This window comes from Neocloeon triangulifer, unplaced genomic scaffold (genome assembly GCF_031216515.1).
Source record: "Neocloeon triangulifer isolate White Clay Creek 2 clone unplaced genomic scaffold, ASM3121651v1 ptg000003l, whole genome shotgun sequence".
NCBI classification, from domain to species: domain Eukaryota; kingdom Metazoa; phylum Arthropoda; class Insecta; order Ephemeroptera; family Baetidae; genus Neocloeon; species Neocloeon triangulifer.
The window spans coordinates 4,024,504-4,048,075 of record NW_026775546.1 but is presented as its reverse complement, the minus strand read 5'-3'; the positions used below and the strand labels follow the sequence as shown (position 1 = coordinate 4,048,075).

Sequence of the window (23,572 nt, the reverse complement as noted above, 5' to 3'; positions counted from 1 at the left end):
CCCTGTCTTGTATAACGCTTGCCACATTTTGTCAGTGGCAGTCTCTGATGGAAGTTAAGTTGATACTAATGAGAAATAGGATAGCATGCCCTTGGCAAATATAAAGTTCCGAGGAAAGCTTCTCTGATAAATAATTAACGCTCCCGGCCCATGACATTTAGATCATTTAGATAGACTATAAATCAAAATGTTGATATCTGATTACATCAAAATTTTTATTACATACAATTTCTCAAATTCATTGGATTAAATAAATAAAATTCTTCTGTTGAATAAGTGCAACAAACACGTTGTTACGAGCACCACCGAGAATAAAGGTCCAACTTTTAAAGCACCGTTGCAAAAGTCTGTATCACAGCAGAACGTCTCTGTACGCTTTTCATACTCATCTTGCTCTGAAAATTTACGAATTTATTAACATATATTCAAATAGACTACTTTTTTACACATTAAAATAAATTAAATATAAAGAAAAACAATTAACGGGAGGAAATCATTGAATTTTTGGGAAAATAAATTAAATTTTCTCTGAACATACCCCAAGGGGATCTTTTCTGGGCGTTCCCCATTACGTCCTTGAGCTGTCGAATGAGACGGCGACCCCAGTTCTCGGACACCCCGTAGCCACAGGCGTCAAGCGTACCACACACTCGCTCTACCCTCCTTCGTTCCGAGTGGACTTTCTAAAATAGAAGTAATTTTCTCAAAATATTGGAGAAAAAATCATGTTTTTTTTGGAGTCATTTTTAATTTTTGTAAAACTTAAATTACAAGAAATGGAATTTAAAAATAAAATTTTACCATGCAAACATCAAATCCTGGTCTGCAGAGATTTGGATCGCCCATGTCCGCTTCTTTGCAGTTGCCTTCGCAGTGAAAACATTTTAAAGCAGTGACGCCGCTCAACGCAAGAAGGAGCAAAACAATGCTGAGAAAAAGCGCACAAAAGTCGTGTCCAATCATCATCTAGAAAAATGACATTTTAACGTCGGGAGAAAGTAATTTTAGTAAAATTGTTAGGTATTTAAGAAACAAAATTATGTAAAATATGGAAAAATATTTGGATTGGTTTATGCTTTCCATTTTGAAAATAGAAATTTAAATTTTAGTACAAAAAAATACTTGAAATTTCCAAAACTTCATGGTATTTTCAATGTCTAGAAACGAAATAAATCCTCGTTTTCCTGGTAATTTAATTTTATTCAAACCATCTATTTTGTTAAATAGTCAATGATTTTAAAAATATATCTGTGCAAATAAATAGCAAAATGATGCTAGGTATTTCAAAATTGATTAATATTTTCTTAATAGTTTTTACTGTTTTTTATAAAATAAAGTATTTCTTGGTCACGGTTTTCGTTTCATAGTCTCATGATCTTGTGTTTATTGCTACATAGTACAGGCAACTATCTTATTTCCATCTCATGATATTATCGATATTATTAAAAAATAATCTGTGAAATTGAATTTACTGTATCATTCTTCTTATTGTTAGATTTGAGTCATGAATTAATTTTCGTTTAATTTCAACTGATTTAAACAAAACAATATTTATTTGCTAAAAAAATATATTTTTAAAGTAGTCAATCAATAAGCAAAACAATGCGGAATATTTCAAAATAAAACTCACTTTTTTCCTGATATAAACGTCAATCCGCGTCGTCTTGCCGATCACTTTATAGGCTCTTTCATTGCCGCAGTAGAACTCGTCGTTTTTCGACGCAAAATCACAGTCAAAAATTAATAAATCTGGTGCGTTCAGCACCAATAAATGCCGTAAGCCAATTTGAAGCGCCAATAACAATGCTCACGGACTTTCTCCCTCGGCCGAACTGCAGCGAAAACCAAAGGGGCGCACTTTCGAGGATTCACCCTCCATCAAATATCACACAAAGAAAAACGCTCTCTTTGCCAAATCTCTCGGCGGCACATGCTCAAATTATACGCTGACTTATTTGCCAAAGGAGTTTCGACCGCGACTGGCAGCAGCAGGAAGAAGAAGAAGAAAGGGATTTCAAAAGCCGCGACGCTTGGGTGGCCACGCGAAAATTTAAACGGGGAGAAGGAGTCAATTATTTTTCTAATGGGTGCGCACCCGCAACTCAAATATATGTGCCGGATATAGGTCTCTCAGATTTCTCTAAATATTATGGGTTACCTAATTTTTGGTACATATTTTATAAAAATATTTTACAAGTGTCCAAAGAAGCAATTTTACAATATTGTGAAAAATTTGTAACAATATTTTATCCTCATTTTTTTAAAAATTATTTTTACAGTCATAAATTAAATATTTAATATTTTTTTATGTGAATTAAATGACACATTTGAAGATTTTTATATTTTGCTGATTTTCCTCTTCTTAATTTTATTATGAAACTTAGCATATCAATAGCACCGGAAATTACACCGAAAGTCATTGTCTCCAAATAGACTGCTGATTTTGCTCCACGCCCTGTTCATTTTTCACTCTTCCTTGCGTAAAGCCTTGTATGGAGCGAATTAGGATTTGCCCAGATGTGTGACGAAGCGTGCCACTGCACGGTCGGAGGAGAACGAAACGTGAAGAGAGTAAAAACTGTAAACGTAATTAAAAAAAATCTTTATCACCAATAAAAAAAGAAAAATAAACAGCGAGGGACCATGAGAGAAAGTTGCCTGTAAATTATTCCGACCTAAAATTTATAACCTGACCTTTATATTAAAATAAATTAATGGTGTGTATTTGAAAAAGGTTTTTTTTTATTATCAAAAGTTTAAAATTTATTGATATTCAAAGATATTTATTTATATCATTGAGTTATTTCAATACTAGAATGTCATTGTGAAATAGCTATCCAAAATATGTTTGTAATTAGATAAGCAAATTTTCTTTCCATCACCATGGAAAGATTTTTCAAATTATTTGGATGACTGGGCTGTCAGACGCAGAAGAGCGACCATCATGGACGGGTCTGTCAGATATGCAGGTTAGGGTGAAAAATGAAATAAATCACTTTCAACTAAGAACTAAAGCATAATTTATGTTTAATTTAATACAATTGAGCAGATTTTTGGATTTAATGTTTTTGTAGCTGCCGCGAATTTAAATCACCTGAGCAAGGATGACGCTGAGCTGGTGTGGCTGGTGCTGACAATCGCAGTTCTGACGACCTGGACCCTGATGGTGCTCTCGTGGGTGCGACACGTCGTAACTTCGCGCACCACCTCTAGCAGACCCGTCCTGCGGATGCGAACCGCCGGCCTCTCCAGGCTGGACACGGCCCGCGCCCGTCGAGTGCACAAAACCTGCTTGCCCTGCGCCTCCGTCCGACACGGGGTCCACAGCTCATGCGGGTGCGTCCCGCCTGTTGTGGTGAACGGCCGAGCCGATTTCTTCGTCACTTATAATTGCGCTTCGTTCAAAGCTGTGAGTTTTGGTAGTTTATTTTTATAAAAATACTTAAAATTACAAATAAAATCAATATTTTAAACCAAACCTATTTAGAGATTATTGCGATTCAAATTTTTGTTATTAAGAATTATGTTTTATTTTTATTGGAAAAAAATTATTTTGTTTTCAGACCACAAAAACGTCAACGCCAAAAGAGCGAGTGATTTGCAGGCATGAGAGGAAACACACCAATGTGCACAATTCGACATTGGCAAGCAAAAAATCATGTGACGGTGTCGGATTTGCTCAAGGTGGAAATCAGAGTTGCGTTGAAACCAAAAGTACTCCAGAGAGCGTGAAATATTCCTCATACGAAGACGTGTCACTTTCGGAAATTGCTGAACTATCGTAGAAAAATCATAGAAAAAATTTGAAATGAAAAGAAACCCGTGACAACAACGTATTTACCATACGGAAGAGTTAAATCCACTATTCTTTTAATCGTGAATAAAAATTGAAGAATATCCAAATGGAAAAATTTTGAAAATTTTATTTGCAAAAATCCATATAAATTAAAGTTCATTTCTTAAGCTCACCAGGAGTTATTTTTTAGTTTAGCCTTTTAATATAGAATCACTTTTTAATAGTTTTCAATCGGAAATACTTTTGATAACTAGAGTTTCTTCGAATCAAGTACAAGAAAATACTGCTTTGGCACAATTCATCATATGAAACTTTTCAACATTAGTTACAAAATTTAGGCAAAGCCTGTTGCTTTTCAACTTTGAGAACCCTCGACACAATTCTGGTGAGCAGAGCAGGCATTTTGTCTGCATCAATGTGCTCAGCCCACAATGTAGACAACAGTTCTTGGACAGCTTTGCTACTCAGGTCATCGACCTCCAAGGTCATGGTCACCATGGTAAGGTTGGCCAGTGGGGATTCACGGTCGCAAATCACGTGAAGGGCAAGTGCGAGACGGCCTGGCAGTCTGTGGAGGTCTTTCACGATGACACTGTTTTCTTTGGTCAAATAGGTTTGCAGTTGTTCGATCAAGTTGCCGTACTCTTGAAGGTGCTTCAAATTGGACGTTTTGACGTAAACAGGATCAGAATGCACAAGACCAGTCAGTTTGCCTGCCAGACAGTGCGCTGTAAAAATTAATACCTTTAAAAATAAATTGTTGTCACCAGAATTAAATTAAAACAACGCAGATATAAAAAATAATGTATTAAAAAGGAATAAATTTAAAAATCTAGGAGACAAAAATTTTGAGAAGTTTACCTAGTTGTGCTTCGTCAGGGCTGTGGACAAGTAATGTGATCATAGGCTTAGGCTTGTCAGGTTGTTCCAGATCCTTAAAACCTGCCTCAAGTGAATTCCAAAAATTGTTGCTCTGATTTGGAAAAAGTGCTTTCAGCTGTTGCAAGTTCTCAATGATTTCTTTGCCATTTTTATTATTTAGCTGGGCATTTTGATGGAATACACTACTAAGAACTACTGCACGCATATTTGGTGTAAATGCAGTTACAGCAATAATTGTTAATGCCAAAATCAGTACTAATATATGAATGACGGAGTTCGGCCAGCAGGGTTTGCGAGCTGCAGTTTTGGCTTTGTTGTCAATTTTAATTGCATCTTTGCTCAAATTTTTTTGACTAAAAGCGCAATGCAATTCTGTTTTTAGTGTATTTGATTCGATATTGAGGCTGTTGCTGCTTGAGGACAGATATCCTCCTTTAACCTTGATGCAGATGCCGAGTGGTGTGGTCTCGGTCTCCTCTTCTTGGCTTTCTTCGTCAGAAGACATTTGGTTGTTGACGGCCATTTGATTGATCAAGATTCGAAAACTGGGAGAATCGCTCACAGACTTTCGACGTTTGGTTATTGGGCTGTTTTGCATATCTGTAAAAAAAATCAGATCAATATTTTGAATATATACTGTAGTTATTGTAAATTATAATTAATTAATCATAATATAAAAACAATGGCAGTTGAACATGGAGGAAGATTAATAAAAATTACCATTTAAATAGCTCCAAGCAGCACTGTCATCATCTAATTTACAATTAGATTTTGTTTGCAGAATTTCTAACAAGACTCTCACTCGTTGTATGTGTATCACATTTAGCATATGGAATATTATGTACTGCAAAATAAATTTTATTCAAAAATTAAATCAAAGTTGAAATATTAAAGAATGACAATTTTGAAACTTTTCATAAAAAAATCACCTTAAATTTCTTCCTTTCTTCCTCTTTTGCTACATAATACTTTGACTTCGACACCGGTCGTGAACATATGAGGGTCCATGTGTTATGATTGTTTTGGCTTTTGGGTACTTCCCCCGTTTCTTTCTTGAAAGCTAAAAAAACATTCCGCCTACACTCCCGTAATTCCAATTCCCCCTGCAAAAGACGAAAGATCCGTGGCTTGTCCGTGGCGTTAGCGGAGCGCATGTTTTGCAAACCTGCCACCGTAGCGAAGCGGCGCTGTTTGCATTCGTCCGATCGCATCCCTGGCGTCCATTTTCGCCGAATCTTTTTTATCCGACTTTCGCCTAATTTTCAGCCGATAAATCGCCATGGCCGATCAGGACTACGACGCCAGCGGTAACGGAGATTTCCAGGAGGACATGGGTGGTGAATGCGACAACCTGGAGAGCGAGGATGCCCTGCTGAACGGCGCCGAAAACGGCGGCGGCGAAACCCAATTGCAACAGCAAGGCGAGTCGTCCGGCTCGGGCAGGGATGACGACAGGTATGCGTACATACGTTTTTGCCCACAAATCCCATCATTTTCCCATACCTATGTGTGCGTGTGTCCGGCTTGTAGGTTCGAATTGTCCGATTTTGAAGAATTGACGCCGAAATGTGATAAAAAGCTCCCCCGGGCGAGCTCGGCCGAAAAAATCAATAATCTGGGAGAGGATGCAGAGATTTTTCCAGTACAGATTTATCTTGAATTTACAGCCTTTGCAGTCACATTGTGCAGTTTTAGTAATTAAAAATGTATCGCTGCACTTGTTTTTTATCTGCACCGACTTGCTACTGCGTAATTACCTTCAGCATTAACGGTTGGTTTAGCCTCGGAATCGAGGCCGGCGAAAGGGTCATTGACTGCCGGCAAAATGGAGGCTGTGCGGTAAAGATTTTTATTTAAAAAAATCCGCGATCATCGGGCCGAGTCTGGCACATATTGATGATTTTTCAATCGCAATCTGTTACATGAGGTCTGATGAACAGTTTCGGATGAGTAGTTTCGGACAAATCGGGCCTACGGCGTGCATTCGGAGGGTTCGAAATGAGTCAGTGCCTTTCGCATCGATCGCCCTTGTTTCTCTAAAGCATCGGTTATCTCAGCCGTTCCACTTCTTGATACTTGATGATTGACATTTTTACATATTATTATTCGATTGTGATTCACTTGTCGTTCTTTTTCAGCACGCATTTCTCAATCTCTGTCAGAATTTAAAAGTAGCCGCTCTGAACATGAAGCCAATCGGAATGAGATTGATTGACAAGCGTCGTTTGTCGACGCTCTCTGAAATTTCTTAATTCCATTAAATTTAATTTCAATTATTCTAGCAGCCGTGGATGATAAACAAAGTCTTTGAGGTAAACCTAGTTGTCGCTCTCTCTCTATTTTATATATTTCCTCACGTTGAGATATATATCAGTGTTATTTTATTAATAATTACACATTATATTTCACTTGGCTGAGATAATTTTAATGTTTTAAAATTTCGGAAATTATTCCCTAAATGAATATTTTTTTTTCAATCTGGAGATGTCCCGGGTTTTACAAAATTATGATGTGAAAGGCACGTATTTCGAATTTATCCTACATTAGTTCTAAGTGTTTTGGATGGGCATTTTTTAAACATTTAATTGCGTATAAATCTTGCTGACTGAGTTTTGATGATAGTGAATTAATAATAAATTAATTATTCAATCAACCTCTCACTGGACTGCTGATCTAATTAATTAATCAATTGATTTTTGGTAATTTTTCTACTTTTATTTTTTCTCACTGGTAATTATTTAATGACAGTTTTAAATCGACCTCCTGTATTGTTGTCGTTGCAGACACAATATGAATAAGCAAACGAAATCTCTTCAAAGTAAGAATTGAATGAAAAGTGCTCGTGAGACCTTAAGGGGCTTGTTCGTTCAGGTGCATAAGCAAAGAGACTTTACGAGTCGTCCTCGCTTTCGGCACTGGCGTTGCTTTGATTTATTTTTGCAAATAAACCAAAGTAACAAACCGGAGCCCTCTTCATTTGCTCGCAGGCTTTGAATCTGAAGTCTTTTGTAATTACACATTCCAAGCAATAAAAATGAACAAAAACCTCCTACTTTTTGATGTTTTGCTTTTTATACACCGACGTTTGAGGCAAAATTTCTCTTAAGAACCGATATTTTTGTGTCATATTATGTCGATTAATTGTAAAATATTCAACTTTGCTGCTAGGTTGTGCGTGGAAGAGAATAAATTTAAAATTGTGATAAAAGTGTAAAATTATATTGTGAATATTAATAATTACAGTTCCTTGCGAGGGACAAGAATTATTAGAACTCTATCAAAAAATGTCAAAATTTTATTTTGAATGCCTCGACGTCGATTGCTCTTTGTAAATTCGGTAAAACTTGTGTTCGTTGTAAAATTTGCATCATGGTGTAAAAATTTGTAAAATAATTATATTAATTTGCTGTTAAAATTCACTGCCTTTGCGAGAAATGGAGTGAAACGAGGGGCGTATTCCACCTTCGAGTTTCAAGTTTGTTTAAAAAGCAAAAAGTCGTTCGTTGGCAAGAACCGGTGTGTGTTGGTAGAGCATTGGCGGAACTGACTAAAATGTGGTTAATTATCGTCTCCAGGTGAAGTGGATGGAGGGCGTCGGACGGCCCTGGAACAATCGTCAGCTGGCGGAGTGGCCATTAGTGCTCCCCGCGGCGCCCATGGTATTGTCTCAAGTAGTACACACTCCTCACTCCTCTGGGTTTTTCTTGCCGTTGAGATTTTGAATCACTTTCAAAATAAATCGACACCAAAGAGAAAGCCAACTTTGTTCGTTCTCGTCCATTTCAACATTTTTGTGCTGCCACACGTTTATTATTAACAGTTTTTGCAGAAATAAATCGATTTGATACTCTTGATGTTTCTATCTGAAGATCACTATTATATATTTTATTTGAACATATCATTATTTGCGCTCTTATATATATTATTATATATATATCTATTACATATTCTTAAATTTTTGCCATTTTTTAAAGACTTTTCAGATGATTCGTGGTTGCTTGTTGGTTGCTGGCCTTGTTAAAAGTCTCACTAAAAGTCGAGTTTAAAACTAAGACCCAGTCACTCTTTTTTGAGAATTTAGGATGGGCCTCCTATTTTTTCCATAAATCTCTAATGCCTGTTGTTCAATTTGCAGAAAACTGTTTGTCGGAGGTCTCAGTTGGGAAACCACTGATAGTGAGTATTTTTTTTCTTCTTTTAATGTCACAAGTTTTTCAGAGACTTATTTAAAAGTCATCAAAAAATAAAAGCTTAAAAAACCTTTTGCTTAATTGTCCTCTAAAAATTTGCGCTTTTTCAGAGGAACTCCGAGAGCACTTTTCCAAGTTTGGTGACATCGAGAGCATCAATGTGAAGACTGACCCCAACACCGGCCGCTCAAGGGGATTTGCGTTTATCGTCTTTGGCACTGCAGAAGGGCTCGAGAAGGTTGGTTGCCGTGCATTTTAGGCGCCAGCTGAGTTTTACCCTTGTCTTTTTGAACAATGTCTAGGCCCTTAACGCTGGTGACCACGTAATCAACAACAAGAAGGTTGACCCCAAGAAGGCCAAGGCCAGACATGGCAAGATTTTTGTCGGTGGTCTGCCCACCGAGCTCAGTGATGAGGACATCAAGAGCTTCTTCTCTGCCTTCGGAACCATAATGGAGGTTGAGATGCCCTTCGACAAAATTAAGAACCAGCGCAAGGGATTCTGCTTCATCACTTTTGAGTCTGATCAGGTCGTTCAGGAGCTGCTCAAAACGCCCAAACAGACCATTAATGGAAAGGAGGTAGGAATTTATCTTATTTAATGACTTAAATAATTTTTAGAAATGCAAATGACGTAATATGTGATATTTATTCTTAATTTAATTTTCTCAGGTTGATGTGAAGAAGGCCACTCCTAGACCAGAGAACATGGGTGGTATGCGAGGCGGCCGTGGTGGAAGGGGTGGTCCACGAGGTGGAAGAGGCGGCCGAGGAGGTCGTGGCCGTGGAGGCGGTGGTGAGTGTTTTAAAGCCACTATGCAATGCGACCGACCGAGTCCCTCAGGCACCTGTTAGGCACCTGTCTCTCTTGATTGCTTCCCTCTTGAAACGTCCAAAGACTGGGGGTGGTTTTGTTTAATTTTTTGATTTTAAAACTGGTTGCTATGCAGGTTTCGGAGGCAGCCAGAATAACTACAATAATGGCTGGAGCTACGGCGAGGGAAATGACGGTTAGTTTTCATAAGTTTCTATACTTGATGGCCCTCGCTTTTGAAAATTCGTCGTTACGTCCTTCTCGTTTTGATGGTGTGGGTTTTTTAGTGATTAAATAAGGGCATTTGGTTGCCAAATTTCTCCGCGCTTTGATATATTGTTGGATTAATGTTTTGATTAGTCCAGCCATTTCCCCCGAATCCCTTGTAGAATATCACACTGATTGAAAAACAGAACATTTCCAGGGATGATAATTTGGTCACAACACACTGTTAACTAATTGCATGTTCTCTTTGGTGCCTATCCTTAACCAAAAAAATAAGACCAAGAAAATCTGGGTTCACTTTTCAAATTTTTGTCCTTGCAGACTAGTGACTAAACAATTTTAGCTGTTGCTTTATTCAGTGTTATTGAAACAACTGAATTCGTGTATTTCAGGCGGATATGGAGGTGGATACGACTACTATGGAAGCGGTTACGGCAACTACGGTGGATATGGCGGCGGATACGACTATACTGGATACAATTACGGCAACTACGGTGAGCATTTAGTCCCCTAAATGCCCTAATTGAGGTCCTCACACTCAGACACACAATCCCATTAGATCATTTTGCTTATTTTTAATATTCTTTACAAGAGAAATATTCAGTACAAAGAAACAAATCATAAGATATTTTAGTAAAATCTTGGGCCTGGTTTTTGGCAGAACCAAAGGCCTTTTAATTGCAATGGAACAGTTTTGTTTATATTTACTTAAGATTAATTGGCGTTCCTTGCTGCAGACTACGGCTATGGCAATAATTATGATGGAGGTTATGGACGCGGTGGCCCCCGTGGTAAAGGTACTGCATCATACGATATTGCTGAAAATGGTCACACTCCCACCTGCCCTTGTGATATCTATATTTTATATAATTTCCTCAATTCATTATGTTCATTCACTCTGCATGCCACTCCCTCAATCATTATAGAGAGAAGTAGTTTTTGAGACGTTCAGTTTATTACATACAAGCTCATTATATTCTTGCCTTAAGTTACAATTTTAGTGGTTGTCTGCACTCTTTATTAATTAATTTGATATGAAGTTTTCTTGATTATTTTACTCGCCTGCTTTTTTCTCTTTTTTAATCACGCCATCAAGTTAGCGCAATATCATTAACAAGTCGATCACAAGAGAGGTTGAGGTCACTACAACTACCGAAATTGTTGCAGGCTATGGCGGTGGCAAACAGAGGGGTGGTCGTGGAATGCACCGGCAGCAACCGTACTAGTTGCCCTCTCTCAGTACTTAATTCTCATTCAGACATCGATGTTTTACTTTTTTGGTAAGAAATAATAATTCAGAAGCGTACCTAGATTCACTAGTATCATTTTTAAATATTTTTTGCTCAGTTTGGCTGCCGTTTTTTGTAGTTTATAAAATATAATTCGCTTTGGTTGATGGGAAAAAAAATTAGTGCATTCAATAAACTCCTAATACACCATCCCTCGGCATGTGTCAATAAAAAACCTCAATTCGCAAAAACTTGGTTCTGATGATTAATCATGGAATTGACTTAACGACCCGCATAAAATTATTTCACTGGTGAGTTAAAATGCATTAATTTACTGCCTAGGTTTATCAGTATTCAGTTTAAAGTTTCCTTTCTGGATTTTCACTGGTTTGGTTTTAACGTAATGCTTGCCTTAAGTCCAATTTTATGGTCAAGATTCAGAACTAGGTTTTTTTTCTTTCAGTTTCAGTTTTTTTCTACTCTGTAACCAAAATTTTAATTTTGTTGCAGAACAATCTTAACTCAGCACAACACCGCAGCACTCACCCCTTCACCCTCAAACTCAAGTCATGAATCACAAGAACGAATCAATCCAGCTCATTCGGCCGAATCGGACATTGCCGAGTTCGCGGTTTGGCTGTCGACTTTTACTGCAGCAAGTTTCCGTCGCCATTCCAGATAGATGAAATAATGATGTATTTATTGTCCGGTGAAGTGCATGGTTTTAAGAAAATCACAGAGACAAGTTAACTGATCATCGTGAAAGTGAGTGAAAAATATCTTCCTTTCATCTTGTCGGCCAACACGTGATTTTGATTTGGCCATCTCAGTTATTTAAATGATTATTAATTAATGTACATGAATTAATAATTATGTATACAACACTTTGTAAGGCTTTAGTATTAAGTCATGTCTCGCTTAATTCTAGTGCATCCATTCATTCTTTGTAATATAAGTGTTTGGAATGTTCGACAGATTTTAACGCCAACATTACAGTCGAAACGCAACTGTACGTTCTACAAAAAAAAAAATTAAAATCCTTTGTAAAAAAAAATTAAAATCAGTATTTACTTTCTGACCAAATGGCCTTAAATAGCAAACAAAACAATTTTGATTTGAAACACGCTTTATTTTGTCATCGGGCTAAAACACTGGAAAGCAACAAATCCAAGAGTTTCAAATAAAAGATTTCTGGGTATTGGAGCAATCGAAGTAGAGTAACGCAAAATTATTTTGAAATATTCTGAATAAATAAAGAATTATTACAGCCTTAATTTAGTCGGAGCAGCGATATTCTTTCCCCTTCACATTCTCGGTGGTCTTTGTCTGGCTTCAGAGTTAACCCCAAACACGGACGTTCATGTCCCATGAAGAGGTGACAATTGCTATTCCGTTGGGCGAGACAGACAGAGAGGTGATGCGGTTGTCATGTCCCTGGAGTTGTCCTGCAATTTCAAATAAACCTAAGTCTCGGGAAAAAAAATCATCTTGTAACTTCATCTCACCACAATGAACATTCTTCATCGTGTCCCAGCTGTGGACAGTGGCGTCGTCGCTTCCGCAAAGGACCATTCGGCCAGATTTGGAAAGTCCACAGCTGGTGAATCCTGGGGTGCCTGAGGGCGCCTTGTACAAGGCAATCTGCTGGTCAGAGCGCAGGTCGAACAGGCGGGCCGTTTTGTCCTCTGAACCAGTTGCAAAGGCTTGGCCAGAGGGATGGAACTGCAGTTCAAAACTTAGATAATTTTATACATAACCAGCATTTTAAAATACATACGCAAACAGAATTGACATCAGCCTCATGTCCAAAGAAGGTCTGCTGTGGCTTCTCTTCACGTATGTCCCACAAGCGGCTTGTCTTGTCCACACTTCCGGTGACGTAGCAGTTGTTATCCGGCGCCAAAGAAATGCTGACCACGTCTCCACAATGCGCGTTGAACTCCATCGTTTTTTTGCCTGCTTCCAAGTCCCAGTGGCAACTGATTTTTTACCATTGGTCTCGTTCAATTAATTTTTTTTTCAATTTTCCGAGCTTACATTTTCATGTCTCCCGAACCAGTGATAAGGTGGTTGTCATCGATAAAGCGGCACGAGGACAGGAAGCCCTCGTAACCAAGCAACTCGCGCAGCATTTTGGCAGCGCCGGTGCTCGCGTCCCTGTTGTTGACGTCGTACACTGTGCACATATTGTCCATTCCACCGCAAGCTGGAATTTTTTAGCGAATTGATGAATTTATCATCACCTGCAGTTTCAAAAAATTTGATTCGCTTACCAACAAAGTTACCGCTAGGGGAGAAGGCACTGCTCATAACCCAAGATGACCTCAAAGGAATGACCTGGACCTTGTTGCCTGTCCATGTGTCCCAAATGATCAGCTTTCCATCCAAAGAACCAGTTACGGCATGTCTAAAGATTTTATTTTTTGAATGCGACTATTCTATTCTTAATATTAGTTCAAATTAAATTATTAATATCTTGCTCATTATTACTTCAATATTTTTTTAAGATTTATACCTGCTGTCGCCACTGAAGTGGCAAGTGGTCACCTTGTTAATATGACCTTTCAGCATTTTCTTGGTGGAAAGGCGAATTTTCGGTGCATCGGCCATATCACCTGACTTTTCAGATAAATTGGCATCGTTCACACCCTTTTGCTTCTCCTAAAAAATATTTGATAAAATTGCTTTTTTATAAATATTAAAGAAAATTATTTTTCTTAGAAAATTTATCTGCTGGAGGCAAAAAACTTTTTATATATTTTTTTCCTTAATAGAAAAAAATATGCACAAAATATTCATTCATAATAAAATAATTGATTCAAAATTATAACTTGTATAATTAAAGTCCAACCTGAATATCGGAAATAAGCTTTTCAAGCTCCTGCTTGAGGGCAGAAACTTCTGGTTCCTCCTTAGGCATGGCGAGCGCTCGCTGTCGTGTCTGCTGTCCAGCTTTCGGGTCGTCCGACTGAGCGCTTGAAGGGCCGCCTCGTGACCGCGCGCCGTGCTGGCTGCTCCCCGGCAGATCCTATTAGTTGCATATGCCCTGTAATGTGATTATCCCCGGCCACCCCTTAACTCAATTAAGCGTACCCTTCGCTGCCCAACTGTCTGTCACACACGAGCGGCGCACTTAAATATTTATTTATTCTACATTATTTTCAAAATTGCATTTACTTAGCACGTTAAAAAGGAAGAAAAAAAACTTGTAAGTAGGAATAAGAAAATAAAGAAATTGCTACTTTAATAATTTTTTAACCTAGCTGTCCTATTAAGTTTATAAAATTGTTCAGCTTAACATATATTTAAAAAATTAATTGCATTTATAACAATTATGTTATTTTTATTATAGTTTTATGAAGGTTAACAGAAAAATAAGAATATAAATGATATATATTTTTTAATTCACCATTGTTTCATGTATTGAAAATTTAATAACAAAAAAAAATTAAATTTTTTCATCAATTTATGGTCAACATTGATGTTTTGGTAAAATATATATAAAAAAAAAAAATAGCACAGGTGCATGTACTGCATCGTAATAAGTTTTGTAAAGTTATTATACTCGCGTGCACACAGTCTGCCAAAAGTCATTCCAAAAATATTCCCCACTCTCTCTTTTGCCGTGATCAATCACTTGAATTGTTATGGTTTCACAGCATTTTCAATAAGTTCGCATGTCCCCCTCTTACATATAAGCCAACGTGACATATATACCAAATCTACGAGCAGTCATACAATGCTTTACATTCCTCAGCTATATAAGTAGAAAATTATTGTTACAAAAAATATCACTTTTACTGGCGTAAAAGTATTTTTTTCATTTTACAAATCATGATGCTCCAAGATATAACAACTCTTAATTAATTTAAAAAAATACATTTTCATCACAAGATCTTGTAACTTATCAATATATTCTACTCAGCTATAGCAGGCAGCACTTTATATGGGTTGAGAATTCCATTCGGATCCAAAACACTTTTAATACCTCGCATTACTTCAATAGCAGCCTCACTCTTGGAATACTTCAAAAAGTCCCTTTTCATCAGCCCAATGCCGTGCTCGGCACTGACACTGCCCCTGTGCTTAGAGGTCCACTCATAAATCAACGGTTCAATCAAGCCCTTGATGTTGTGTGAAAACTCGGCTGAACTTACGGTAAAGTGAAGATTTCCATCACCTTTAATTTTAATTTATAAGATTCGCAATATTTATTATAAAATTTTCCATTTCAACTCACCTAAGTGACCTAAACCGCAACAACGAATTGCGCCAGCTTCTTTGACTTTGTCATTGAAAAAAGGAACAAGGTCGTAGAAATTTCGAGCAGGCAGAGTTATATCATACGAGTAAACATACCCATCTCTCAAAAGTGCCTCAGCAACGCATTCTCTGATATGCCACACGGACTAAAAATACACTTAAATGAAAACTTTAACAATAAGTCTAATAAGAGCGCATACTTTAATTCTGGATGGCTCTGTGATCACTGTTCCATCGATGACAAGGCCTTCATCCATTAAAACTTTCAAAAAATTATTGAGCTTTTCCTCATCGTGAGCCAAGTTGCTGCCAGACGATTCAAGAATAATGTAGAACGGCATTTTTGCGAGCGGAAGTTTGATTTTCATATTTTCCGTCACTGCATCAGCGCACTCGAGGTCCATCAATTCACAAGCGGACAGAATTTCTCCAAGAAGGTGTTTGGCCTTCTGCGTCGTTTTCAGAACAGCGTCAAAATCTTGAAGACCTAATTTTATCTGAAGTATTTTTAAATTAAACAAATAAATAAGAAATTTTATTACCTAGAAACATTAGCGAGACAGCTTTAGGCGCTGGTGGGCACTGGATGGCCACTTTTGTGACAACTCCCAAGGTGCCCTCGGATCCGATGAACAAATGGTGCAAGGCATATCCAGTGTTGTCTTTTTTTAAGCAGCTGAGAGAGTCCACTATAGTGCCATCAGCTTTGACCTTATTGATATAAAACAAAAATATAAAACTATTAAATTAAAAAAAAAAAACTGCAACCTACAGCAATTAGCCCCAAAGTGTTGGCATGCATGCTGCCGTAGCGCAAAAGCCGAAGACCTCCAGCATTTGTAGAGATATTCCCGCCAATCTGACAACTGCCCTTGGCCCCCAGGTCAAGAGGCATCATCAGTCCTTTATCCTTAAGAGCATTGTCAAGATCTTCAAGGATGCAACCAGCCTCACAAACAATTACGCCTGTTAAATAAATTAATTAATAATTTGATTTTTTATAAGCTGCGTATTCTTACCTGAATCGGTGTCAATGAGGTCAATCTTTTTCATCAGAGAAGTGCTAAGGATGACCTCGTCAAACACGGGCACACTGCCGCCAACCAGACCTGTGTTTCCACCCTGAGGGCACACGGCCAGTTTTTCTTGATTGCAAAACTGTAATATTTCCGAAATCTCCTCCGTCGTCTTTGGTATCAGGACCACCGAGCTGTTGCCTCGGACTGTTCGCGCCCAGTCTGTATTGAAGAGCTCGAGGTCGTCCGTTTCAGAGGTCAAAACCCTTACAGCAGGCAAAATGTTTTTGAAGGTTGTCAGATGCCTGTCATTGAGGGTGGCAAAGCCTCCTCTCTTTAATTTAGGGTACCGTACCTGAGTCAGCTCAACCTAAAAGTAATAAATAAATTTAATGATTTGTATATACTTTATTATATATTTTTAATTCAACTAATTTTAAATAATTAAATAAAATTTAACCTTGTTTGAGGTTGATTTGAATTTCCTGGTGACATAGAAAATGAAAATTCTTTTAAGGTCATAACGGCCATAACTGGCACTTAATAGAGATGACATTTTCAGCATTTTTGCGTCTCAACCTTTGTAGCGACTCAAAAATAATGATAATAAAATCGATAAAATCATAGAGTCATAGTCTCTTTATCTAGAGTTTAGTTTCAAGATAAAGAGTTTAATTTTACACGTGTTCCTGCAAATTAATCAAGTTTTTTATATATGATAACTTTTGACATCCGATATCGGTGTACACAATATAGTTGATTCCGGTTGATCCTTAAATAAAAGTTTCAGTTCCAATAATATATCATGCAAAATTTATTGTGCAACCATTGGAAATTTTACCAACAGCAATTTTGCAGACAATAGACAATATAATCCACCTGATCCACCAATATCCCAATTCTGCAATGAGAAGAATTGGATTGGTTTCACATATTATGCAGCATTTTCAATTAAGTTCAAATATCCCCCTCTAACATATAAGCCGCAACACGACGGACCTATTCCACCACGAGTAGTCATGCAATACAAATATATTTATGTTATATTTTTCAATTATTAGTATAAAAACTTATTGTTGCATAGAATTTCACAATTATTGGTATGTAAGTTTTTTTTTTCATCACAATGGCACCCACTTAATTAATTTAAAAAAATATATCACAAGACCTTGTAACTTATTAATATATTCTACTCAGCTATGGAAGGCAGCACTTTATAAGGGTTAAGAATTCCATTCGGATCCAAAACACTTTTAATACCTCGCATTACTTCGATAGCAGCCTCACTCTTGGAATACTTCAAAAACTCCTTTTTCTTCAGCCCAATGCCATGCTCGGCACTGACACTGCCCCTGTGCTTAGAGGTCCACTCATAAATCAACGGTTCAATCAAGCCCAAGAGGTTGTAGGAAAACTCGGAAGAAGTTACGTTAAAATGAACGTTTCCATCCCCTTATTTTAATACATTTTTTAAAAAATATATTTATTTATCATTTTCCATTTCACTCACCTAAGTGACCAAAACCGCAACAACGAATTGCACCAGCTTCTTTGACTTTGTCATTGAAAAAAGGCACAAGATCGTAGAAATTTCGAGCAGGCAAAGTTATGTCATATTTGTAAACGTATCCATCTCTCAAAAGTGCCTCAGCAATGCATTCTCTGATGTGCCAAACAGACTGTAAAAGTACACATTGAATATATTTAACAATTAGTATATAAAGTGCTAACCTTAATTCTGGATGGCTCCGTGATCACTGTTCCATCGATGACAAGGCCTTCGCCCATCACAACCTCCAAAAAAGTATTGAGCTTTTCCTCGTCGTGGGCCGAGTTGCTGCCAGACGACTCCAAGATGACGTAAAAGGGCATTTTTTCAAGTGGAAGTTTGATTTTCATATTTTCCTCCACTGCATCAGCGCACTCAAGGTCCATCAATTCACAAGAGGACAGAATTTCACCAAGTAGGTGTTTGGCCTTCTGCGTTGTTTTCAAAACAGATTCAAAGTCTTTAAGACCTACAGATATTTTTTGAAGTTAATAAATTGTTAATAATAATGAACCATAATTGGTCTGGATAAGAATAAAATTGCATCACCTAGAAACATTAGCGAGACAGCTTTAGGCGCTGGTGGGCACTGGATGGCCACTTTTGTGACAACTCCCAAAGTGCCCTCGGATCCGATGAACAAATGGTGCAAGGCATATCCAGTGTTGTCTTTTTTTAAGCAGCTGAGAGAGTCCACTATAGTGCCATCAGCTTTGACCTTATTGATATAAAACAAAAATATAAAACTATTAAATTAAAAAAAAACTGCAACCTACAGCAATTAGCCCCAAAGTGTTGGCATGCATGCTGCCGTAGCGCAAAAGCCGAAGACCTCCAGCATTTGTAGAGATATTCCCGCCAATCTGACAACTGCCCTTGGCCCCCAGGTCAAGAGGCATCATCAGTCCTTTATCCTTAAGAGCATTGTCAAGATCTTCAAGGATGCAACCAGCCTCACAAACAACTACGCCTGTTAATTTAATGAAATAATAATTTGATTTTCTTTTAAACTGCACGTATTCTTACCTGAATCGGTGTCGATGAGGTCAATCTTTTTCATCAGAGAAGTGCTAAGGATGACCTCGTCAAACACGGGCACGCTTCCGCCAACGAGGCCTGTGTTTCCACCCTGAGGACACACGGCCAGTTTTTCTTGATTGCAAAACTTTAATATTTCGGAAATCTCCTCCGTCGTCTTAGGTCTCAAGACCACTGAGCTGTTGCCTCGGACTGTTCGCAGCCAGTCTGTATTGAAGAGCTCCAGGTCGTCCGTTTCAGAGGTCAGAACCCTTCCAGGCAAAATGTTTTTGAAGGTTGTCAGATGCCTGTCATTGAGGGTGGCAAATCCTCCTCTCTTTAATTTAGGGTACCGAACTTGTGTCAACTCAACCTAAATAAATTTTGTTTATTAAGAAAATTATTAAATAAATAAAAAGTTACCTTATTTGAGGTTGATTTGCCTCTCCTGATGACATTGGAAAATTTTCTAAGGTCGTGTAGTCTACTGGCACTTAGAGATGATATTCGCAGCATTTTTGCACCTCAGCCTGAAGCAATATAAAAATATTAATAACACTCACTATCAAAAGTTCATTTTGATGATAAGGAATTACATTTTGCACACCACTGCAATGAATTAAGTTTTTTCAAAGATAAAATTTTTTGACTTTGAACTACCAATTGTTTCCACAATATAGGGATTTTTTCAATAAAAGTTTTAGTTAAAGAATATCATGTTCATAAATTTATTATGCAACATTTGTGATTTTATCGACAGCCAATTTTGCAGACATGATTACATCATTTATCCCGATTCCTCGATAAGAAGCTCCAACGAGATGCAAGGGCAAATTTTTAGCTTTAATGTAATTGTCAATTTCATCAAGTCTTTCGTAATGTCCAACAGTATACTGAGGAATGCATTCCGTTTGTATGACTGGATTTACATCGACAGGTTCTTCTTTTACACCCAAAATTTCTTGAATATTTCTCACAGCAATATCAGTCAAGTCTTGCAGGCTGCAGTTTGTAAATTGAGGATGAAACCAGTGCCCACCCATCATTGCTGTAAACACGGTATCCCCACCTGGACAGGGGAAACAGACACTGTCGTAAATCACTCCGAGAAGAGGCTTTTGTTCAACAGGCGGCACCAAAAATCCAAACCCGGGCTCTTTCAGTTGCTGCCCTTTAAATCGAACGTTGACCACAGCGACAGTGGCACTCTTCTGGGCAGACAATTTTTTAGCCAGGTCCGGGTGGCCTTCTTGCAGGAGAGGCGCAACTTTTGCTGCGGGCAGGGCGCAAATTATATTTTTTCCAGTCAAGGTTGCACCGGATTTCAAAACTACAGAGACAGAATTTCCAGAAAACTTGATTTTGATGCATGGGTCGTTTTTTCGCAAATCAATATTTGATTCAGCCAGTTTGATCTCCATCACATCAGGAAGGGTTTGAAGACCGTTCTCCAAAGAGTAGATGCTCCACTTTTCAGTCTTAGCGCGGAGTGCAAGTTTACGAGGCTTAATTTGTGCCTTTTTCTTGTCATTTTTAAAAGCCTCTTTTAAAAGACCTTTAAAAACAGAACCGTGTTTCTGCTCAGCTTCGAAAAGAGCTCGGAAGAGCATTTTGACACTGATCTCTTTAGCGTTTCCAGCGCAGATTCCACAAAGCATCGGAGATATTGCGTAATCTGCCACGTCTTGCCCAAATCGTCTTCGAATGAAGTCATAGGAACTTTCGTCTGTTAACAATTTTCTCTCAGCTTTGAAATCAGTCCACACACACGCAGCTAGGGGCTTCTCAAATGGAGGTCTGGTTTGGAAAAGTCCCGAGAAGCTGTTCGGAAGGGGATGCAATTTTCCTTTGGCAAAAATCAACCTGTTCTTTGCTGCCGGGTGGTCTCTTGAAATCGGTTTTACCTGTTGATTTTTTTTAATAATTTAATCATTTTATATACTTTTATTTCTAAATAATACTTTATCTTCTAGTCCTAAATCTTCAATTAGGTTTAAAGTGTTTGCTCCTTGTTCGCCAGCAGGACGGATTGTCCGAGGACCATGTTCGAAAAGGATTTCGCCAGGTCTCCTGTTTGTTTGAATCCAACCTCCTAGTCTTGAACTTGATTCAACAAGTGTGGGTGCTGCGCTACGTAGATAATAGGCTGCTGAGAGGCCTGCAATTCCACCTCCAAGAATGATTGTAGACATGATGTTAAAGGCCTATAAAAATAAATTAGCTTTAGATCATCCACCAAATTTAAATTAAAAAAAGATGATTATGTTACATCATAATATTTTGAACATTTCTATTATGTTAAAATAAATGCAATTAAAAACAAAAAAGAAATTTACCTACTTAAAAAGTCTGTAAGAAATTCAACACATAAACGGTCAACGGCAAGATAAATTCAGTCTCCAAATCTTCAAAGATCGTCTAAAACAAAACTTAAACCCTAAACCCAAAACTCGTTTGTTGTGTCAACGTTGTGTTTTTGCTCCATTCACGTGAGTTGTGAGCACCATCTGCCGCAGCCTACGCGAGCCTGCCGAAAATTTTGGACACCACAACTTTCGTCAACGACTGAGAAAATTTAACGAAACTCCCAGATTTTGTGAGGAAAACGAACATCAAAAGGTATCAGAGCAGAGTTTAGAAAATGATCTAACCGTAATCACTCGAAGTATGCCAAAAATTAGTCCTCCGGGTCGTTGTTTGTGATGGAGAAATTCGCCGGTCTGCGAGAACGAGTTGCGTAATTTTCACTCCAGATGATTCCTCATTCCTCCTCTCCCCTCCCCTTTACAAGGTCAAGTTTGGTCGATCCTGTGACGAGTCTCCTTGACATAATCCATCCGCTGCTAAATTCTACGGGGGCTACAAAGAAGAGGCTAGTGGCACTTTTCATCCGCATTGTCAACTAGATCTTTAAAAATTATAATCTTAATTTTTAATTACTCTAATAAATTCAACCGGTACTTTGAAAAGTATTATAATTTAAAATAATACATTTTATGGATGAAAATTTAATATGTTTTTCCAGCTAATAAAAATTGAAATTTTAATTTCAGAAATTCCCGCCATGGCTAGCGCAGCAATACACTCTCTCCAGGCTTTCCGCGTGAGTGTCAGAGTGCCGCTTCTGTACGGTTCCACTGTTCTTCGCCAATTTGCCACAAAAATGTCTGGACTCCCCAGGGTATTCTTTGATATCTCTGCCGACGGTGCCCCCGTTGGCAGGATTATCATGGAGGTGAGTTGAAACCTGCCCTCGGATGGCTTCTGCAGCCCCCAAACATAAGCCGGCTTGCCGCCCCCGTCGTGCCTTCGGCTTGGTCCCGTGACACCAATTAATGTGTTACTCGCTCAAAATCAACCCTCCTTTCGATCTCAACCTTGCCAGAGTGATCCTTTGTAAGCCCTAGATCGATTTACAACAGATTTACAAAAAGTCTGCTCGTGGAAATTTCCATTGTCCTAGGCAATGGCAACACGCGGTCGCCATATCAATTTAACACCTGCCGATAACGGCAAGGATGGGCCGGCCTGCCTCAAGTCAATCTAACCGTCAAAGGAATTAAAAAATTTTAAACATGATTTTAAATTTCAGCTCCGCTCTGATGTGGTGCCCAAGACTGCCGAGAACTTCCGTGCCCTGTGCACCGGCGAGAAGGGCTTTGGATACAAAGGCAGCACGTTCCACCGTGTCATCCCCAACTTCATGTGCCAGGGTGGCGACTTCACAAACCACAATGGCACTGGTGGCAAGTCCATCTATGGCAACAAGTTTGAAGATGAGAACTTCACTCTGAAGCACACCGGCCCAGGTACAAAAATGGCAAATTGCATTACTCAGCAGTTAAAGCTGAAACGCCCACATTGATCAAGCCTGTTTTCTTAATGTTGATGTTTGCCTTGAAAGAGATTTTTGTCCTTTACAAACATCTGTATATAATTTTTCCTGGCTTGTTTAATAAGATTTAAAAAATGCACTAGATTTTGTTTATATAATATATTTTTATTGAAATAAATGGGACCAATTTATAATAACTATTTAATAAATTTCAGGAATTTTGTCCATGGCCAATGCTGGCGCCAACACCAACGGCTCCCAGTTCTTCCTTACCACCGTCAAGACTTCCTGGCTGGACAACCGTCATGTGGTGTTCGGCGCTGTTGTTGAGGGCATGGATGTTGTCAAGAAGGTTGAGTCTTATGGTTCACAGCACGGCAAGACAAGCAAGAAGATTGTCGTTGACAACAGTGGCCAGCTCAGCTAAATTGATTCTGTCACAAATGTTTCTTTATATCAATTATGAGCACCACCTCTTTTCACCTGATTAGCTGCAAGGTCCCCCTTTTAGAGTATTTCTGTTTTCTGCGTTTCTCTTTTTTATCAGTTTGCTGAACGGGCGACCAGAAGCATTCCTTATCATTTTTTTACTGATCAGTCGAATGTTAAATCTATCTTCACAATGTGAACGGCAAAGTAATACGCAACCTTGTATTCATCGTGAATGTCAACAATAATGAAATAAAAAACTTACGCTACAAGTATGAATTCGAAAAAAATTGCACTTTTCATTTTCTGCCTTCTTACCATGATAAA

The 23,572-nt window shown here is 38.2% G+C and overlaps 9 protein-coding genes across 20 annotated transcripts; 3 read left to right on the top strand and 6 right to left on the bottom strand.

Annotated features, from left to right (window-relative positions):
- Window positions 1-6: 6 nt before the first annotated feature.
- Window positions 7-1,996, bottom strand: LOC132193210 (uncharacterized). Of its 3 annotated transcripts, XR_009441417.1 has the most exons (5): window positions 1,631-1,996; window positions 802-966; window positions 539-683; window positions 227-395; window positions 7-175 (listed from the first exon to the last, which is right to left on the bottom strand). XR_009441417.1 is itself a non-coding variant. In XM_059613703.1 (4 exons), the coding sequence occupies exons 2-4, from the start codon at window positions 964-966 to the stop codon at window positions 247-249; spliced, it is 459 nt and encodes a 152-aa protein (XP_059469686.1). In that variant the 5' UTR covers window positions 1,631-1,996; the 3' UTR covers window positions 7-246. The 3 variants fall into 3 exon arrangements, 2 of the variants coding, with proteins under 2 accessions (XP_059469686.1, XP_059469687.1); XM_059613703.1 differs by having other exon boundaries at window positions 7-395; XM_059613704.1 differs by lacking the exon at window positions 1,631-1,996 and having other exon boundaries at window positions 7-395; window positions 802-999.
- On the top strand, window positions 1,491-3,900 carry LOC132193209 (uncharacterized). The gene is made up of 3 exons (XM_059613702.1): window positions 1,491-2,969; window positions 3,075-3,409; window positions 3,564-3,900. Exons 1-3 carry the CDS (start codon window positions 2,945-2,947, stop codon window positions 3,783-3,785), a joined length of 582 nt encoding a protein of 193 aa, XP_059469685.1. The 5' UTR covers window positions 1,491-2,944; the 3' UTR covers window positions 3,786-3,900.
- LOC132193202 (uncharacterized) lies at window positions 3,898-6,396 on the bottom strand. The gene is made up of 4 exons (XM_059613685.1): window positions 5,608-6,396; window positions 5,399-5,522; window positions 4,658-5,278; window positions 3,898-4,524 (listed from the first exon to the last, which is right to left on the bottom strand). Exons 1-4 carry the CDS (start codon window positions 5,887-5,889, stop codon window positions 4,118-4,120), a joined length of 1,434 nt encoding a protein of 477 aa, XP_059469668.1. The 5' UTR covers window positions 5,890-6,396; the 3' UTR covers window positions 3,898-4,117.
- LOC132193205 (RNA-binding protein squid-like) lies at window positions 5,840-12,197 on the top strand. 7 transcript variants are annotated; one of them, XM_059613692.1, is made up of 9 exons: window positions 5,841-6,133; window positions 8,814-8,854; window positions 8,979-9,106; window positions 9,171-9,449; window positions 9,541-9,664; window positions 9,819-9,878; window positions 10,300-10,401; window positions 10,645-10,704; window positions 11,075-11,187. In XM_059613692.1, the coding sequence occupies exons 1-9, from the start codon at window positions 5,958-5,960 to the stop codon at window positions 11,131-11,133; spliced, it is 1,029 nt and encodes a 342-aa protein (XP_059469675.1). In that variant the 5' UTR covers window positions 5,841-5,957; the 3' UTR covers window positions 11,134-11,187. The 7 variants fall into 7 exon arrangements, with proteins under 7 accessions (XP_059469677.1, XP_059469675.1, XP_059469676.1 ...); XM_059613693.1 differs by lacking the exon at window positions 11,075-11,187 and adding an exon at window positions 11,647-12,197 and having other exon boundaries at window positions 5,842-6,133; XM_059613694.1 differs by lacking the exon at window positions 9,819-9,878 and having other exon boundaries at window positions 5,840-6,133.
- A 31-nt stretch (window positions 12,198-12,228) lies between these two features.
- On the bottom strand, window positions 12,229-14,147 carry LOC132193204 (guanine nucleotide-binding protein subunit beta-2). Its single transcript, XM_059613691.1, has 7 exons — window positions 13,988-14,147; window positions 13,652-13,797; window positions 13,410-13,543; window positions 13,174-13,342; window positions 12,914-13,115; window positions 12,642-12,858; window positions 12,229-12,581 (listed from the first exon to the last, which is right to left on the bottom strand). Exons 1-7 carry the CDS (start codon window positions 14,054-14,056, stop codon window positions 12,475-12,477), a joined length of 1,044 nt encoding a protein of 347 aa, XP_059469674.1. The 5' UTR covers window positions 14,057-14,147; the 3' UTR covers window positions 12,229-12,474.
- A 125-nt stretch (window positions 14,148-14,272) lies between these two features.
- Window positions 14,273-17,130, bottom strand: LOC132193200 (D-2-hydroxyglutarate dehydrogenase, mitochondrial-like). The gene is made up of 7 exons (XM_059613683.1): window positions 16,876-17,130; window positions 16,419-16,785; window positions 16,172-16,365; window positions 15,942-16,110; window positions 15,600-15,886; window positions 15,377-15,545; window positions 14,273-15,316 (listed from the first exon to the last, which is right to left on the bottom strand). The coding sequence occupies exons 1-7, from the start codon at window positions 16,978-16,980 to the stop codon at window positions 15,054-15,056; spliced, it is 1,554 nt and encodes a 517-aa protein (XP_059469666.1). The 5' UTR covers window positions 16,981-17,130; the 3' UTR covers window positions 14,273-15,053.
- Window positions 17,131-17,205: 75 nt separating this feature from the next.
- On the bottom strand, window positions 17,206-21,769 carry LOC132193201 (D-2-hydroxyglutarate dehydrogenase, mitochondrial-like). The gene is made up of 8 exons (XM_059613684.1): window positions 21,633-21,769; window positions 19,405-19,511; window positions 18,991-19,354; window positions 18,741-18,934; window positions 18,514-18,682; window positions 18,147-18,433; window positions 17,926-18,094; window positions 17,206-17,867 (listed from the first exon to the last, which is right to left on the bottom strand). Exons 2-8 carry the CDS (start codon window positions 19,495-19,497, stop codon window positions 17,605-17,607), a joined length of 1,539 nt encoding a protein of 512 aa, XP_059469667.1. The 5' UTR covers window positions 19,498-19,511; window positions 21,633-21,769; the 3' UTR covers window positions 17,206-17,604.
- Window positions 19,684-21,764, bottom strand: LOC132193203 (protoporphyrinogen oxidase). 4 transcript variants are annotated; one of them, XM_059613690.1, is made up of 4 exons: window positions 21,633-21,764; window positions 21,318-21,399; window positions 20,943-21,185; window positions 19,684-20,885 (listed from the first exon to the last, which is right to left on the bottom strand). In XM_059613690.1, the coding sequence occupies exons 3-4, from the start codon at window positions 21,171-21,173 to the stop codon at window positions 19,713-19,715; spliced, it is 1,404 nt and encodes a 467-aa protein (XP_059469673.1). In that variant the 5' UTR covers window positions 21,174-21,185; window positions 21,318-21,399; window positions 21,633-21,764; the 3' UTR covers window positions 19,684-19,712. The 4 variants fall into 4 exon arrangements, with proteins under 4 accessions (XP_059469673.1, XP_059469672.1, XP_059469670.1 ...); XM_059613689.1 differs by having other exon boundaries at window positions 21,322-21,399; XM_059613687.1 differs by lacking the exon at window positions 21,318-21,399 and having other exon boundaries at window positions 21,633-21,745.
- On the top strand, window positions 21,471-23,472 carry LOC132193208 (peptidyl-prolyl cis-trans isomerase-like). The gene is made up of 4 exons (XM_059613701.1): window positions 21,471-21,600; window positions 22,035-22,216; window positions 22,574-22,790; window positions 23,032-23,472. Exons 2-4 carry the CDS (start codon window positions 22,046-22,048, stop codon window positions 23,241-23,243), a joined length of 600 nt encoding a protein of 199 aa, XP_059469684.1. The 5' UTR covers window positions 21,471-21,600; window positions 22,035-22,045; the 3' UTR covers window positions 23,244-23,472.
- The last annotated feature ends 100 nt before the right edge of the window (window positions 23,473-23,572 follow it).

Bases quoted from the DNA above. Each gene is read 5' to 3' on its own strand.
- LOC132193210 (XM_059613703.1), bottom strand. From the start codon at position 966: ATGATGATTGGACACGACTTTTGTGCGCTTTTTCTCAGCATTGTTTTG. The intron at 684-801 runs GTAAAATTTTAT...CTTCTATTTTAG, and splicing joins CAGGATTTGATGTTTGCATG to AAAGTCCACTCGGAACGAAG. The intron at 396-538 runs GTATGTTCAGAG...GTAAATTTTCAG, and splicing joins CCAGAAAAGATCCCCTTGGG to AGCAAGATGAGTATGAAAAG.
- LOC132193209 (XM_059613702.1), top strand. From the start codon at position 2,945: ATGGACGGGTCTGTCAGATATGCAG. The intron at 2,970-3,074 runs GTTAGGGTGAAA...ATGTTTTTGTAG, and splicing joins CGGGTCTGTCAGATATGCAG to CTGCCGCGAATTTAAATCAC. The intron at 3,410-3,563 runs GTGAGTTTTGGT...TTTTGTTTTCAG, and splicing joins ATTGCGCTTCGTTCAAAGCT to ACCACAAAAACGTCAACGCC.
- LOC132193202 (XM_059613685.1), bottom strand. From the start codon at position 5,889: ATGCGATCGGACGAATGCAAACAGCGCCGCTTCGCTACGGTGGCAGGT. The intron at 5,279-5,398 runs GTAATTTTTATT...TTTTTTTTACAG, and splicing joins TGCTTGGAGCTATTTAAATG to ATATGCAAAACAGCCCAATA. The intron at 4,525-4,657 runs GTAAACTTCTCA...TAATTTTTACAG, and splicing joins CCCTGACGAAGCACAACTAG to CGCACTGTCTGGCAGGCAAA.
- LOC132193205 (XM_059613692.1), top strand. From the start codon at position 5,958: ATGGCCGATCAGGACTACGACGCCAGCGGTAACGGAGATTTCCAGGAG. The intron at 8,855-8,978 runs GTGAGTATTTTT...GCGCTTTTTCAG, and splicing joins CAGTTGGGAAACCACTGATA to AGGAACTCCGAGAGCACTTT. The intron at 9,879-10,299 runs GTTAGTTTTCAT...CGTGTATTTCAG, and splicing joins CTACGGCGAGGGAAATGACG to GCGGATATGGAGGTGGATAC.
- LOC132193204 (XM_059613691.1), bottom strand. From the start codon at position 14,056: ATGCCTAAGGAGGAACCAGAAGTTTCTGCCCTCAAGCAGGAGCTTGAA. The intron at 12,859-12,913 runs GTATGTATTTTA...TTTGAACTGCAG, and splicing joins CTGATGTCAATTCTGTTTGC to TTCCATCCCTCTGGCCAAGC. The intron at 12,582-12,641 runs GTGAGATGAAGT...TTGAAATTGCAG, and splicing joins GATGAAGAATGTTCATTGTG to GACAACTCCAGGGACATGAC.
- LOC132193200 (XM_059613683.1), bottom strand. From the start codon at position 16,980: ATGCTGAAAATGTCATCTCTATTAAGTGCCAGTTATGGCCGTTATGAC. The intron at 16,786-16,875 runs GTTAAATTTTAT...TATTACTTTTAG, and splicing joins TCAAATCAACCTCAAACAAG to GTTGAGCTGACTCAGGTACG. The intron at 15,546-15,599 runs GTATGCGCTCTT...GTGTATTTTTAG, and splicing joins CAGAGCCATCCAGAATTAAA to TCCGTGTGGCATATCAGAGA.
- LOC132193201 (XM_059613684.1), bottom strand. From the start codon at position 19,497: ATGCTGCGAATATCATCTCTAAGTGCCAGTAGACTACACGACCTTAGA. The intron at 19,355-19,404 runs GTAACTTTTTAT...AAATTTATTTAG, and splicing joins GCAAATCAACCTCAAATAAG to GTTGAGTTGACACAAGTTCG. The intron at 18,683-18,740 runs GTAGGTTGCAGT...TATATCAATAAG, and splicing joins ACACTTTGGGGCTAATTGCT to GTCAAAGCTGATGGCACTAT.
- LOC132193203 (XM_059613690.1), bottom strand. From the start codon at position 21,173: ATGTCTACAATCATTCTTGGAGGTGGAATTGCAGGCCTCTCAGCAGCC. The intron at 20,886-20,942 runs GTATTATTTAGA...AAAAATCAACAG, and splicing joins ATTTAGGACTAGAAGATAAA to GTAAAACCGATTTCAAGAGA.
- LOC132193208 (XM_059613701.1), top strand. From the start codon at position 22,046: ATGGCTAGCGCAGCAATACACTCTCTCCAGGCTTTCCGCGTGAGTGTC. The intron at 22,217-22,573 runs GTGAGTTGAAAC...TTTAAATTTCAG, and splicing joins TTGGCAGGATTATCATGGAG to CTCCGCTCTGATGTGGTGCC. The intron at 22,791-23,031 runs GTACAAAAATGG...AATAAATTTCAG, and splicing joins TCTGAAGCACACCGGCCCAG to GAATTTTGTCCATGGCCAAT.